Below are 14,814 nucleotides of genomic sequence, written 5' to 3'. Positions count from 1 at the left end.
TGGTAGCCGGTGGTATCTGTTCTTTTCGTTTTGCTCAGTAATAAAACTCCAAGCTTTAGCTGGGCATTTGTACAACCAATAAAAATAAAAAGATTCCATTTCCCAGCCTCTCTTGCAACTAAGTATGGCCATATGACTAAGTTTTGGGCAATGGATTGTAAGAAGTGGTTTGCATAGATCTTCTGGGGAGTTTTCTTGAAGAGAGGAAGTATTTCCTCTGTTCCTCTTTTGCTGGTCTCCCTGGCTAGCATGTGGATGATATGGCTCAAGGTGAAGCAGCCATCTCATAAGTTAGGAGGGAAATCACAGGTAATAGTTGGCAGAGCAAACTGTCAGAAGGAGTCTGGGATCCCTGATAGGTGTGGAGCCACCATTTTAGCCTAAGACTGCTTATGTTTATCCGAGAGAGACACAAACTTTATTTTTTACCACTGTTATTTTGGGCTTTCAATCTGAGCAATGCTCTTTTATTATCTTTAGTTTATACTGTCTCATATTAATACACCTATTTTATATTATCTTGTTTATTTCTTGCCTATTTTTTTCCTCTTCCCCCTCTAGAATGCTAGTTGTATGAAAATAGACACCTCTTTCCCCCTCTCCCTTTTTGGTAACATGTTACAATTTTTATTGTGACAATGGCCTTCTGGTGAGGGTGGGGAGTTTGATCTCAAAACTATTGCTCCATTTAAGGTTTAGTTATATGGAAATTGCCATCATGACTGATAAGTCAACCTATCTTCAGTGTTGAAAGACTCACATGGTAAACATAAAAGTACATACACGACTTAGTAGTGTATACTCAGTGGAAAACAAAAGAGCATTCATAACAGCTATTTCTTTTAAGACATGCAGGTAACACAAATAAACACTGCGCTACTAGGAATAAGTTGACACAGTTGCCACAACTTACTCAGCATTCCTTTTAGGGGTGGGGGTGGGGTTAAATTCATTACAAAAAAAGTGCCTTCAGTGCTTAGTGTTATACCCGTGCTGCCATGTCACAAAAATAGGCTTGCCAAGGTGGGCGAAGTGTATGAATGCTCGAGCCTCACAGAACTGCAATCAACTGCAACTATAATGAGACTGAATGAAGTTTACCATTTGACCAGTGGGTAATACTTCCAAGGCATTCAATTAGCTTAACTTCTGCAGTATTCTAAGCTGTTCACATTGACAATCGCAAACATTGTAGTGCTTGTTGCAAGGGAGGCATGTTGTTATGGAAATGACAGGCCAGCCAAGAAACAAGCACCACTCGGAGGGTTGGAGTACTCAGATGTATTACGCCGGCGGGCTCAGAGGGGCTTCTGCTCCGAAGCTCTGAGCACCTCCAAGATGTGCACATGAGGTTTTATAGGGTTAATTACAAGTATGGGGCTATTAGCCAATAAGGCTCAAACAACAAAAAGCAAGGAATCAGTACACTGAAGCTTATCAATTTGGAACAGATCATGTTACTGACACTTGTTGAGCTTGGATTTACAGTTAGCTTGTTAGACCAGTAAACTGACACTAAACTTCAGATTTACAAGTTAGCCCAGCAGAACTTAGATCAGTAAACTGACACTTACCACACTTAGATTTGTGACTTAGCTTGTTAGCCCAATTGGGCTTTTCCTTCACAATGTAACTAGCTGTTTCGTCTACAGTATTCTGGGAAAGCATTCCTTGGGTTCTACATAAAAGTAATAGTATTAAACAGTCTAGTGGCAATCGCTGATAGGCTGTTTACATGAATGGTATTTCCTTCATTAATTGTTTTGAAAGGGCCAACTAGTGAAGGGGAAAAACCCAAAACAACCCCCAGCACTATTCCAGTTGGCTGAGCTACAGAAGTGGAAGCTCCTTACCACACAGATGGCATTTGACTGTCATTTTAGAAGGGTTTTCCTTCAAGTGAGACTACTGCATTGTCTCCCAAGTTCTCTCCAAGTGGTGAATGCTTCATTATGTCATCCATGCCATTTACATGCCACTCATGTTTAATATCTCCAAATTTCTTTTTAATGACATCTTTAAAGCTGACATAAATAATCTTGCTTTTTAAAGGTGCACTCTCAGAAGCCCAGAATATAAATTCTTTCTTGGACTCTTCTGTTTCTCATGTGGCATCATACAGAGCCGATTAGCAATCATTTGGAGGTACCAACGTCACAACAGATGTATAGGGATCCTCTGCAGTATCACCAGTGTCATTCCCCAAGATCTGCTTTGCTTCCTTTTCAGTCTTTTTCTCTCCCCTTAAACAGAAGATAACAGTTTTATTTCTTTTTTTGATCTCCTCTTGTGTAGATTTCCTTATTTTCTTATCGTGAAAAACTCTGGTGATGTCATCATTCACTGTAACTCCTGAGCTCTGGCTCCAGCTCTGTGGCACTAGGAGGGGGAGAAGGAGGGGTGGTTGAAACTTCTCTCTCTTGTCCACATCTGAATCTACAGAGCTTAGAACAGTGCCTGGAAAATAGCATGTGCTCAGTAGATATCTGTAGAATGAATGAATGAAGACTAGATTAGAATCGGATTCCTCTAAAAGTAATAAGCGCCTGCTCTGAGAAGCTAAATTTAGAATTCCAAGGAACCTGGAAGGTTATTATAGGTGAGGAAACTGACATTTTAGAGGGGTTGTAAGACTCATAAGCCACTCAGGTTCCTTGTCATGCCAATTGTTGGCCTAGTTTTTCTAGCCAGGTGTGAGTTCTAAGATCACTGCTGCCTTACACATGTACTATTTGAAGCCGAGTCCCCCTAAAACTGAGTTCCCTTACTGAGTTTATGATTAATCTATCTAAAACTTAATTCCCTTTCTTATCCCCCGCTGACCTCAATCCCGTGCTGACTGAACTAATCAACCAGAGTCAGATGAGGAAAACTGCTGTTGTCAATAACATGGTTAATGTACTGATTGCTATCCTAAACCAGAAACATCCTGACTCACGAAACTATGATTAAGAAATGTCTCAAGATGATGATTAATCCCAGCCGCTTTGTTTTTACTATTTAAGAAACCTCTAACTCAAGACCAGGTGGGAGTGGATCTGAAGCTTGGCTCCCACAACCTTGCTTGACGCCCTGCAAAAATCCCTTACTTTTTTACAAGCACTTGCTGTCAATTCGGCTTTCTGTGCCTCTGGCACATGAGTCCTTGCTAGGTTACTTATTTGACTGATCAGCAACTGTGAGGATACTGTAGACAGGGCTGTTCAGTAGCCCAGAGTTTTGAAAGGATGACCTCCTGCCTTTTCCCCACACAGGAAGTGCAAGAACATGGCTAACAAATTTTTCAAGCCTTCCCAAACACTGAAGAGCTTAGAAAGCCCAGCAATGGAGAGCAGTGTGGTCCCAACCAGCAGTCAGCCTTAGCTATTTATTACCTGGCACTCTAGGGCAGGAAAGCTGGCAATTCTGAGGAGGACAGTTGTCCAGGCTCTCCTCTGGCAACCATCTTCCTCCACCAGCTCCCAACAAAGACATTTAATCCTTTTCTTCCACTGCCCTCAGTTCTACTTGGCTGGGCTTTGAGAGGACAGAGACTGGAGTACGACGTGACGCAAGTCACCTCTCCGCGCATCCTTTACAGCACGCGCGCGCCCGCGCGGGGCGTGGGGAGTGCGGAGGCGGGCGGCAGGCGCGCCCGGCTCCCTCCCTTCCTGCTCTCCCCACGCCCAGCGGGGCTCCGAGGGGCGGGCGCGCGCACCCTGCCGAGGCGCGCTGGAGGGAGCGCGCACGCCCCGCCTCTCCCCGCCTCCCCGGTGCGCGCCCCGCCCCCTCGAGCCGCAATACGCCGAGCGCTCAACATCCGAGGACGTTGGCCCAGGGTAACCCTGCTGGCGTGACCTTTCGCCTGTATTCCGCACCTCCCCCGGGCCCGCCCGGCGAGCCCGCGGTGGTTGGGCGCTCGCTTTCCTCCTTCCTTCCTCCCTCCCGAGCTTCGACTCTCTCCCTCCCTCCCGAGCTTCGACTCCCTCCCTCCCGGCCCCAGCGCGCGGCTCCTCGTCATGGCGGCTCTCAGCAAGTCCATCCCTCATAACTGCTACGAGATCGGCCACACTTGGCACCCTTCCTGCAGGGTCGCCTTCGTGCATATCACCAGGGGCGCCCTGGAGGAGTCCCTGAAGATCTATGCCCCTCTGTACTTGGTGAGACCCATCAGCCCTTCCCCTAGGATGAGTTGAGTGTGGAGGCTGGGCCAGGGGGTGCAGCAGTGCTCCGGAGGGGCCTGGGGCACTCGCCCTGTGTTACTTTCTCACTGGGAGGGGTCAGGGAGTTTTTGACTGTTGTGGGTGGGATGTGGAGCGGTCGTGAGGGGCGGATATCCTAAATCCTACGGGGGACGGGAGAAGGGGGAGGGGAATCAGAGGTTGAGTTGTCATCTGAATGCCTGTAGTTGGGGAGAGGATGGGGTCTCAACTTTAAATTTGGGACACCTAAAATTGTGAGTTCAGGGACCTGCGTTATTTTTCCTCTCTCCTGCCCTGTGGTGGAGAGAGGTTTGTAGGTCAGCGAGGCAATAAGAAATGGCCTGCAATCATTCCTCATCTAATTCCCTCTGTTTTGGCGCCCAACTCTCTAAAAACAATTTTTTAAGGGCATACTTGTTATCAAGTCTCTGTGGACTCAAATCTTGTCTCAGCTTGGGATGACAGGATTGTGGTCTGAGGGTTTTACAGATACTTTTGCAAGTTCGCGAAGTGATTTATTTCCTGGTTGAGCTTTTGCTCGGTGAGTCTTTGAGTCAGTGAAAATGAGTAGGAAATTTGACTTTATGTCAGGTAGCTCCTTTATTACACAACCTTATATGTAGGGCAACCTAAGTTTGGGCTTTTTAATAGAGAATCTTTGGAAATATGTATATGTATCACTGATAATTGTTAAAGAAGTTTATTCTTAAATGCTGTCACCAGCATCTCTTTTTTTCAGTAATCTCATCCTTGGTATTAGTGATTTATCACACGGGCTATTGAAGTTCATTCTCTCATTTTCTTGGCCAATAGAGCCTGTGTCCTAAGAAGGCAGCAATATTTATTTTTGTATGTTTCCTAACAGTTCCATTCAGTATAAAATGGATGGTCAATTTCCTACTTCTCATTGAGTAATAATTTAGATTTATACCCTAATATTCCTGAAGGTGTGTTATGGCCATATCTGCAGTACTTCTTGAAAAGTCTGATTATTTATTATAGAGATAACAGAGAAATGATAACTTTCTCTGAGGTTGCAGAAACCAGTTTCATTTGTGTCTTGTACACCAATGTTTTTCAAACTTTAATGCATGTTAGGAATATGCTGATGGCGCGTGTTAGAATCAGGGTTCTGATTTCAGTAGGTCTGGGTGGGGCCTGAAATTCTGCATTTGTAGCAAACTCCCAGGTAATACTGATGCTTCTGGACTCAGAGCCACACTTTGTATAGTAAGGATCTAGAGTAGAAGTAGATAGTGAATTTAATTATTAGAGCTGGAAATGTCTTCCTTGATTTTCTTTAGCAAAGAGCCATGTTTATCTGCAATTCCACCTGAGTTGTGGCCAGTCAGTAGCTCATTTTTAAAAACAGAATATCTATAAACATGGCTGAGCTCTTGATGTGTTCAGTAGTGCAAAGAGATTGTGCCTGCCCTTAGAGGATTGTGATGTAGGTGGGGAAAGAGATCATGGTATGTAATTTCTCCCTCTTTTATTGGGCCTCATTTATTTATTGATTCATTCGATAACTATTTGTAGAGTGTCTGATATTTTTCATGTCTACTGCCTAGATAATTTATTGGTTATGTTCCATGGTAGGGGAGTTCAGGAGAGCAACAGGAAATGGGTTCTTCTATTCCAGCAGGTGGGGTTGGAGCATGGGGGTCAAGAAATGTTTGTGTTTTACTGTTATATTTCCAAGTAGATTAAATATTACTTGAGGACAAATCCTCCATCTATTTTGGCCTTGTATCTGTATTTGAAATACAGCTGGTATTTCAGACTTTGGGTTGCTGTCCGTGGGTGTTTGTGAAATAAAATTGGTGGGAACTGATCAGTTTTTTATTTTAAGTGAAACAGGAGAATAGAAAAATCAGAGTCCATTGCAAGTGGTACAGATAAGCATTATTTCATAACAGTTTTGTTTCGGTTATATTTGTATGTGTGGCTGGGTCTCTTAGAGCTTGTAGCAACACTTTGATCTTTGTCAGTGTTGGGCAATTTTGATTAAATGTATAACGCCAGGTGCCAAGATACAAAGTGATGTGGGAAGAAGTGGGTGGACTTTTGAAAAGGATCTCAGCTCTGTCAGTTACTAGCTATTTGACTTTGTGCAAGTTACTGTGTCTTTCTCTGTGAGAATTAAGTGAAATAGTGCACTGGAGATGTATCATATTTTCTAGTTCATAATAGATCTTGAATAATTAGGCATTTTTTTCTTCCCCGTTCCCTCAGTGGCACTTAAGTTAGGTGTGAAGTTTGTTGCGGGTCGCTAGGGAGGGCTTCTGGAAAGAAGTGGCATTTGACTTGGGCCTTGAAGATAAGGATGTACATTGATTTATGTAGTGGATAGTTATAGAATTACTTACTCTTAATGGAGGGGAGGGAGAATAGTGTGAATTGAGGCAGAAATCTAAGCAGTTTTTTAAGAGAAGCAGTATGTATATTGATTGGCTAAAACAGAAGTTTTGTGTATAGGACATATGAGCGATCACAACTCTTATTTATTGAACACTCATGTGCTTAGACCTTCACATGTTTTCTCTTATTTAACCCTTACACAACTCCGTCTTCTTAGCCCCATTTCATAGGTAAGAATATGAAGATTAGAGACATCAAGCAATTTCCAAGATTCAGAGTTAGTAAGGGAAACAGACAGGATTCAGTTCTAGGTTTTTGTATTTGTTTGTTTTCTTTTGGCTCAAAGTCAGACTGAAGTCCAGACTAAAGGAGCCATTGAGATTTTTTTTGAACAAAGGGGTTACAAGTACAGAATGGTGCTTTAAGATGATGAATCTGGTCGAAATGGTTAGACTGCATTGGAAAGATTTGTTTAAGAATTGATGCAGTAGATTCATTTAAGTGGTGGAAAGAATCAGTTCCCATGGAATCCCACTCTGCAACTTACTAGCAGTGTGACTGTAGGAAAATTACCTTGCCTTAGTCTCCTTGCTTTGCAGAAGATAATTATACCCATCATTTAGGGCTCTTGTGAGGATTTAAATGGGATAATAGTGTGTAGGAATAGTAGCTATCACATCTTGGGGCCCTCATAAAGTGTTGCTATTATTAAAATAGTGCATTCATTATGGGTTATGTCTCTATCTCCAGTTAGAATGGTGGTTTTTATTTAGAACTAGCACAGTACTTCAGTAAGTGTTTCAGTGAGTGTCTGAATGAGTGCAGGTATGAATGAATGAACTCATGAATAATTCAGGAGTGAGGAGATAGTATTTGGCAGGTCTAAGGCACTGCCAGAGAGAATGGAAGGGCAGTTATAGAACCATTTCACAGGAAGAATGAACAGGACTTGGGGTAGTGTGAGGACTTAATTCTGCTTCCAGGATTTCAAGTCTGATGGATGCTGTTGCCATCAAGGAGATGTTTTGAAGGGAAGCTGGTTTGAGGGAAAATTTTAATTGAGAGTGTTTTCTGGAGCCTATAAAATGGGTCTTGTATATCAGCTTTACATTGGAAGTATTGTCATGTGTGTTATACTAAGCTGCTTCCCTCGGTTCCTTTCAGATTTACTCTCTTGCTCTGTACATCTGCTCCTAAGCTTCTTTTTCATCTTAGTATCTCCAGCTGTTCTTAGTAGTCACCCTATAATGCTTAAGCCATGTTGAAATATAGATGAACTATTCCTTTCCACAGGAAAGGATTCCACAGTGAATCTTTGTGTTTTCACAGTTTATAAAAACATCAATCCTCATCATGAATTCACTTTATGTAGTTTTTTTTTTAAAGAATCTAACATGTACTATATGCCAACAATTTTTGCCTGTACCAAAAATTATTTCAGGAAGCTATCTTTTATTGGGTGTTAGTTATCGCCACACATTCATAAGAAATGGTACCCCTCGCTACACACATTGAGTGAAACAGTTGTTGAACTGTTTAAACCCTTATCTCCGACTAAAATTAATGAAAGCGTGGTGCCCTAGGTACTTTGTGGCAAATTGGGAATACACAGTTGCCCATTTAGGGAGATGGATTCTATCTGTTCAAATTCTTAGGTACCTTTGCTAAGAAGGAAAACTTGTTCACTTATCTCAGGTGACTCTAAGGTTCTTTCTTATGCTTTTCCTTGTGTCTTTCCACAGGACCTCCGGATTAGGGTACTGGCACTTACTGTTAGCTGACTTCAGAGTAGAACATTTGCACTTTTGGAAAAGAAGAATTTTTTCATTGACCTTTAGATGTTCACACCCTTCTTCAGACTATGAAAAATGTTTACTTAATATTTACTCCCCTTGAATTGTATAATCTTAACAGACTTGTTAGATTACAAAGGGTCAGTTCATCGCTCCTAGACTCTGAATAAACACTTAAGCAAGAGTTGGACTTCTTAGGAATAAAAGAACAACTTATGGACAGTCCTTAGTTGTGAAACACTTCGAAACCACTGACTGTGAAATCATTTCAGTGATATGGATGGAGGTTTTTTGTTTTTTTTTTTTTCCTCTCACATGGTTTTATTTTGTGGAAAAAGTGGGAATTCTACAAAACTTTAAAAGCTTAACTCTGCTTGCAAGTTGCTGTTCAGATTTCTGTATTGATTTATCCTGGATTCTGGGGTCAAATTGCCTTTGTTAGAATTCTGGTTCACTACTTACTAGTTGGATAACCTCAGACAAATTACATAACTGCTGTAAGTCTCAATTTTTTTACCTGTACCATTGGAGAAATGGTAAAATTTAACTCCTGGTGGGGATTAAGTGGAGCGTAATATGTGGAGTGCTTCTGAGCACATAGTGTGCGCTGAGTTTTTACAAGGCATTGATTTAATGGGTTTTTCGAAGTTTTTGGTAATAGGCCATTTGTTTTTTTTTGTTTTTTCTTAGAGAGAGAGAGAGAGAGAGAGAGACAATGAAGTCATTAAGGAATATAAACTGCTAAGAATATTTGAGTTACTTGACCTTTGGAGATCATGGAATTTGTAAATAAGGTGGACTAATCCCCCTTTCATTTTTGCCTGAGGCCTACGTAGAGGTGGAGATGAGGGGCTCATTTTTTTCTTTCTTTTCAATAAGTAAATTTTTTTTTTTACAGGATTTCTTATTATCCTTTTAGAGGTATAACAGTCATTAGGTCTTTTCCTTTTAAACAATTAGATGATGAATTTTACTGTTTATTAACAAGAGATTTTGAGTCTGTTGAGCTTGTTTTTGTATGTGACTTGTTATTTTTGGTCGATCTCTGCTGAGTACAAAGTACCTTCTAGCACATTATTTCTAGTTCCAGGTTGCAGGTTTACGTTTTGTACTAAATTCTTTCTTAACTCACCCTTTTTTGTAGCAAATACATCTGAGTGAAGCTGGTCAAATCTTCTTTACGGTTGTTTGCCCCTTTATTTATCATAAATCAGGGACAAAAAATAAACATTGGAATATAGGATCTAAGTAATGATGATCCATTGCTGTTCATGTTTCTCAGTGAGTAGATTCTTATTAAAATGGACATTTGGTTGATTTAAAAAAATTTTTAAAAGCCTTCAGATCCTTAATAAGTATTTTTCATGATTATAAATCAATAAAAAATGTTAAAAAAAAGTATTTTTCAATGCCAGCATTATTTCCTTTTGCCTGGTTGTTAGAGAATTCTCTTCAAATCAAAAGGAGTGGTCCTCTATTTAGGAAAGTTTCTCCCTTCAGTAGAATACCTCATTTTGGTAGGGAGAGAAGCCCACCTGGAGAAGTGAGGGAACCAAATCCACTCTTGGGTGACAGATTTTTCCGTCGGATTGCCTTTACAACCAGCTCTCAAGTCGATTCACTGTGATACACATTATTTTGAATAACCAGTACTACTCAGGTACTATTTAGAAAATGTTATTTTTCATGAACTCTTGACTCATTGAAACATTTTTTTTGATTATTTGCTGATAAATATTTATGAAAAAATATACACAAATGGAGCAGAGACAGATTTGATGACTAGGTTTAGTAATATCTCAACTGTTAGTATTGGAATATTTGTCCCCTGTTCATTTACCAGTTATTTATTGAGTCTGCTATTTGCAGGGTGCTGTGTGCTGTGTAGTATGTGCTATGTGGTATGGTGGAGAATAAAAAAATGAATGGGACGTACTTCTTATATTGTAAGTTTACAGTCCAGGAGGGGAGATAAGGCATGTATTATCGTGTAGTAAATTCCATGAAGATAAATATTATAAGGTACAGATTAAAGTGGTTTGAGAGATGGAAGGTATAAGATCACATTTGGCTGGGAGGTAAGGGGAAACTTAATGGAAGAGACGCATTTCAGTGACTTTGAAGGAAACGCAGGACTTGAAAAGGTAGAAATAGGTGGTAGATAAGGGAGAGGAATGGCTTGAACAAAGACATTCAGGTAGAACAGGATATGGCATGCTTTGGGGAGTGGCAGGTGGAATTCAGATTTTATTTGATGTAGTAGGCGATCACTGAAGGTTGCCAACATGTGGTAGTATGTTTGAAGTTGTTTCATAAAGCTTAATCTGGCAGAGATGTATAGAAATCTTAGATTTAGTGACCCAGATGTGAAGCAGGGCGAAAAATTCAACAAAGCTGTTAAGATTTTAAGCCTTGTTTATTGGAATGTGTGGAAGGTAGTGCTTTGGAAAAAATATTTTCAGTGAAATATACTGGACGACTATGGGGCATATTAAGTTTTAGCAGCTAGTGCCATATCTGGGTGGAAAATGACCAAGAGGCATTGAGAAATGCAGAGCTGCTGTTCTAGAGTGAAGGTGGGGCTAGATATTTAGGTTTAAATACCAGAGAACTAGGGGTGAAAGTTGAAGCTGTGGTAGGTCAATGAGGAAGAGAGGTCCTTAGGGCAAAAGGGAGAGAATTTAGAAAGAAAAAACAACTTGAGGAATGCTTGTTTTTTCAGTGGGACAAGAAGAGCAGTCAGAGAGGTATGAAGAGATGGAGAAGAAAGTGTTGCAAAGAAGTCTTGAGCAGGGAGTTTGGGAAGGTATTGTTAAGGGGTAGAAGGAGCGTGGACTTGAATCTCAGTCCTGCCACTTATAAGCTTTGTGACCTTGAGTCAGGCTCTTAACCTCTGTGAACCTTAGTGTCCTCATCTATAAAGTGGTGGTAAAATAGTCATCTCATGACCCTTAAACTGTGAAGCAGCACTTGTTACACTTCTGCGCAGGGCGCTCCAGTGGTTTTCCATCTCAGTGAGATGTGCGGGCTTTACTGTGGCCTGCAGGGCCTTGCGTGATGTTGACTGTTGCTTGATAGTGTTTCGTATCATTTTCCCCTTGCTTATTCACCTCCACCCAGATATAATTATATGATTTTTTTTTATATTTTGGAATCTAAGTTTTGTTATTTAGAACAGAGAATTCTTATTTTTTATGGAGTGTCTTAAATTGGACAATAGATTGTCAAAAACAAACATTTCTATGGAGTGAATGAATATAAGGTGGCTTCCTCTTTTTGTAAGTTATGACCTTGAGACAAAAATCTTGCCTCATATTTGTGCATAGTCAATATACATGTAAGTAGTTGCTTTTATTGATCATGACAAGACAACCTGGATTGAAAGTCTGGATTTATGGAACAAACTTATTTTCATAAATCTATCTGTATAAGTTTTGATAATGATAAAAAATGTGATAAGACTTTGATAATAGATTTATAATTTATTCATTAAATATTTATTGAATAGCTAGCAGGCACTGTGGTAGGTGATAATTAGGGAAGGGGAGTTAATTAAAGTGACTGCTTAACAAAGAGCTAAATAAAAGGTTTTTGGAAAGTCTTTTCAAAATATATTGGTACAATTTCTTGCATTACTTGTATAGTGTAGTGAATATGAAATATATTTACATCCCCAAGGACTACTCTAGGCACATAGTAATGCATAATATTAGTTGATGCTTTGATGATTAAGGATGTTAAAATATTTTATCATAACGATAGTGTTGAAGATTTGTTTTAATCTCTATTGATCTGAAGTCAAACTTTTTTTTTAAGTTTAATTTTTTAAAATATATCTTTACTGAAGTATAGTTAGTTTGCAGTGTGTCAGTTTCTGGTGTACAGCACAATACTTCAGTCATGTAGGAACATACATATATTTGTTTTCATATTCTTTTTAACCGTAAGTTACTACAAGATACTGAATCTAGTTCCCTGTGCTATACAGTATAAACTTGTTGTTTGTCTATTTTATATATAGTAGTTAGTATCTGCAAATCTTGAACTCCCAATTTATCCCTTCCTACCCCCTTTCCCCCATGGTAACCATAAGTTTTTTTCTGTATCTGTGAATCTGTGTGTGTTTTGTAAATAAGTTCGTTTGTCCTTTTTTTTTTTAGATTCTATGTATATGTGATATCATACGGTATTTTTCTTTCTCTTTCTGGGTGAAACTTAGATTGTCTTTCGGTTTATCACTGTCATAGCTTTCTTTCTACTAACTGATCTCCTCTATAAGAGTGTTGTGATTTAAGGTATTTTTGGTGCATTTTTGTCTTCATATTTAGAATGAGATGAATCTGTTTCATCTTGGGAAACTAGGAGTATAGTTAATAAGCATTTGTTAATGAGCCTGATTTATTAGTGAATCAAATTAGTATTATAAACTGGTATTATCAGTTGCATATGAGGCTCGCTCTCTCATAATTATACTTGAGGAGAATCAATTGAAGTGAATACATGCAGATTTTGAGTAATTTTGTTTTTAGCAGCATGGAAAAATATTCAGTGAAATGAATTTAAGTATGGAAAAGAAAGTATGGAAAGAGGGAGAGTGCTAGGTCAAGTATCGTCACGTTTGAGCAGGTTCCTTTTATAAGACTGCTGAATTTACAGTGCTTTCAATTTATCATCCTTTATTTTGTATAGTCTTTTGACTCATTACATGTGTTAGGTTGCTTTGGTTTCTTGATTCTAACTAGATCTTTAGAGTTTGGATTGTGATTAGTTCAGTTTGAGAGTTGCCTTGAAGGATTTTGTATCTCTTAACAGTGATGGAAGGAGGCCTGTTCTGATCGTTTTTGACTTTAAACCTTGAAAAAAGTAGGCATGGGGCCATCTTTTCCAGACCTGTATCTCAGAGACTGTCAAGCCCAGGGGACGCTGAATTAATCAGGACCACACTGAATTTCAGAGTGTGTTCATAGTTCCATTTGGAGCCCACAGAGTGTTACTGTAACTGTATTTACTCTGAATCTTCCTTGTTTTTCTCTCTTTCCTACCCTCATTTTATTCTTCAAGTGTTTCAGATTGCCTGCAATGTGTCAGAAACATAGGGATAAGGGGAAACAAGATATATGTGGACATTACAGTTAAGGCGGAAGATCAACTTAAAAGAAACATACAAAAATTACTTTGTTTTCAAAAAAAGTTATTTCAACTGTGGTAAGTGCTATGAAGAAGTACAGGATGTCACTGGAGCGTGTTACGTGAGAACGCATTCTAGTGTGGTGGGATTTGTTTTCCTGGTGTTGGATCCCAGGTTCGGGGTGCTGTATATGTGGTTTAAATGCTTTACACCCCAAGGAGGATCTCCCAGCCTGTGATATCTCTTTCCTCTATGTCCCATCCTCAGGGTGAAGGTGCTGACCTGATCACTTCTTTTTTCTGTGTGGCTCTTTACAGAGTCTGTATAAGAGTCTGGCAATCTTGTTTGTTTTCAGTGAGAATTGCTCCATATGCAGATGTATTTTTGATGTGTCCATGGAGGGAGGTGAGCTCAGAGTCTTCCTACATTGCCATCCTAATCTCCGCTTTTGGTGGAAGGAAAGCACTGGAGGAAGCAGTGCTTCTCAGATGCTGGTGATATTCTGCTTTTTCATAAGCATCCTTATTCACTGATGAAGAGGGATGAGTGAAAACTTCTGGTTTTTAATAAGCTGGTTGTCAGTGTATGATGAGGCAGCATGGTGTAGTGCATTGGGTGTAAGGTAGAAGATCTGAGTTTCTGTTTTGCTCTGCAATTTATAGTACCACCCCCAGTTTCCTCATATATAGATAGATGATAATCCTGCTTAACTACTTCATAACATGCTGTCGGAATCATATGAGATAGTACCTGTGTGAAAGCTTTGAAAACTGCAAAAAAAAAAAGTAAATATTAGTCTACTTGGTTTTTGTCTTTCTGTTTTAGAATTTAAATTTAGCCTTGGTAGCTTAAAAATAGTGTACCCTTAAAAGTAAAAGTGTTGGAAGCACTTTAAATGCAGTGTAGAGACACAGAATCTGAAGGGTGTCTTGAGAGTGTGTGGTTGTATGTGTGTGTATGTATGTATATGTACGTACACACACCACACACACACGCACCTAGAGAGACAGACAGACAGACAGACAGACAGACTTGTAAGGAATTGACTCACACAATAATGGAGGCTGAGAAGTTCCATGATCTGCAGCTGGCAAGCTGGAGACCCAGACAAGCTGATGATGTGTAGTTGTTTATAGTCCGTGTTGTAAGGTCTAAGAACAAGGAGAGCTGATGGTATAAGCTCCAGTCCAAAAGACGACAGGCTTGAGACCCAAATGTAGCAGATGCTTCATTCTGGATCCAAAGGTGGAAAAAGACTAATGTCCCCATGTGAGGGCATGCAGGCAGGACGAGTTCCCTCTTACTCAGCTGTTTGTTCTGTTGAGATCTTCAGTTCATTGGGTTGGCCCAC

The 14,814-nt window shown here is 39.9% G+C and overlaps 2 protein-coding genes across 3 annotated transcripts in view; one reads left to right on the top strand and one right to left on the bottom strand.

Moving 5' to 3' along the window:
- Window positions 1-948: 948 nt before the first annotated feature.
- On the bottom strand, window positions 949-4,000 carry LOC102531656 (uncharacterized). The gene is given in 2 exon segments (XM_072970711.1): window positions 949-2,486; window positions 3,579-4,000. Coding segments are annotated over 2 exon segments (1,029 nt in total). The 3' UTR covers window positions 949-1,879.
- The window catches only part of TMEM135 (transmembrane protein 135), a 209,177-nt gene continuing 198,153 nt past the window's right edge, over window positions 3,791-14,814 (top strand). For both annotated transcript variants that reach the window (XM_072969032.1, XM_072969031.1), the window contains exon 1: window positions 3,791-4,139. In XM_072969032.1, the coding sequence (XP_072825133.1) occupies window positions 4,123-4,139 (17 nt within the window). In that variant the 5' untranslated portion in view covers window positions 3,791-4,122. The remainder of the gene's footprint in view (window positions 4,140-14,814) is intronic.

Source organism: Vicugna pacos, chromosome 10 (assembly GCF_048564905.1).
Source record: "Vicugna pacos chromosome 10, VicPac4, whole genome shotgun sequence".
NCBI lineage: Eukaryota > Metazoa > Chordata > Mammalia > Artiodactyla > Camelidae > Vicugna > Vicugna pacos.
This window is presented reverse-complemented; position numbering and strand designations above follow the sequence as displayed.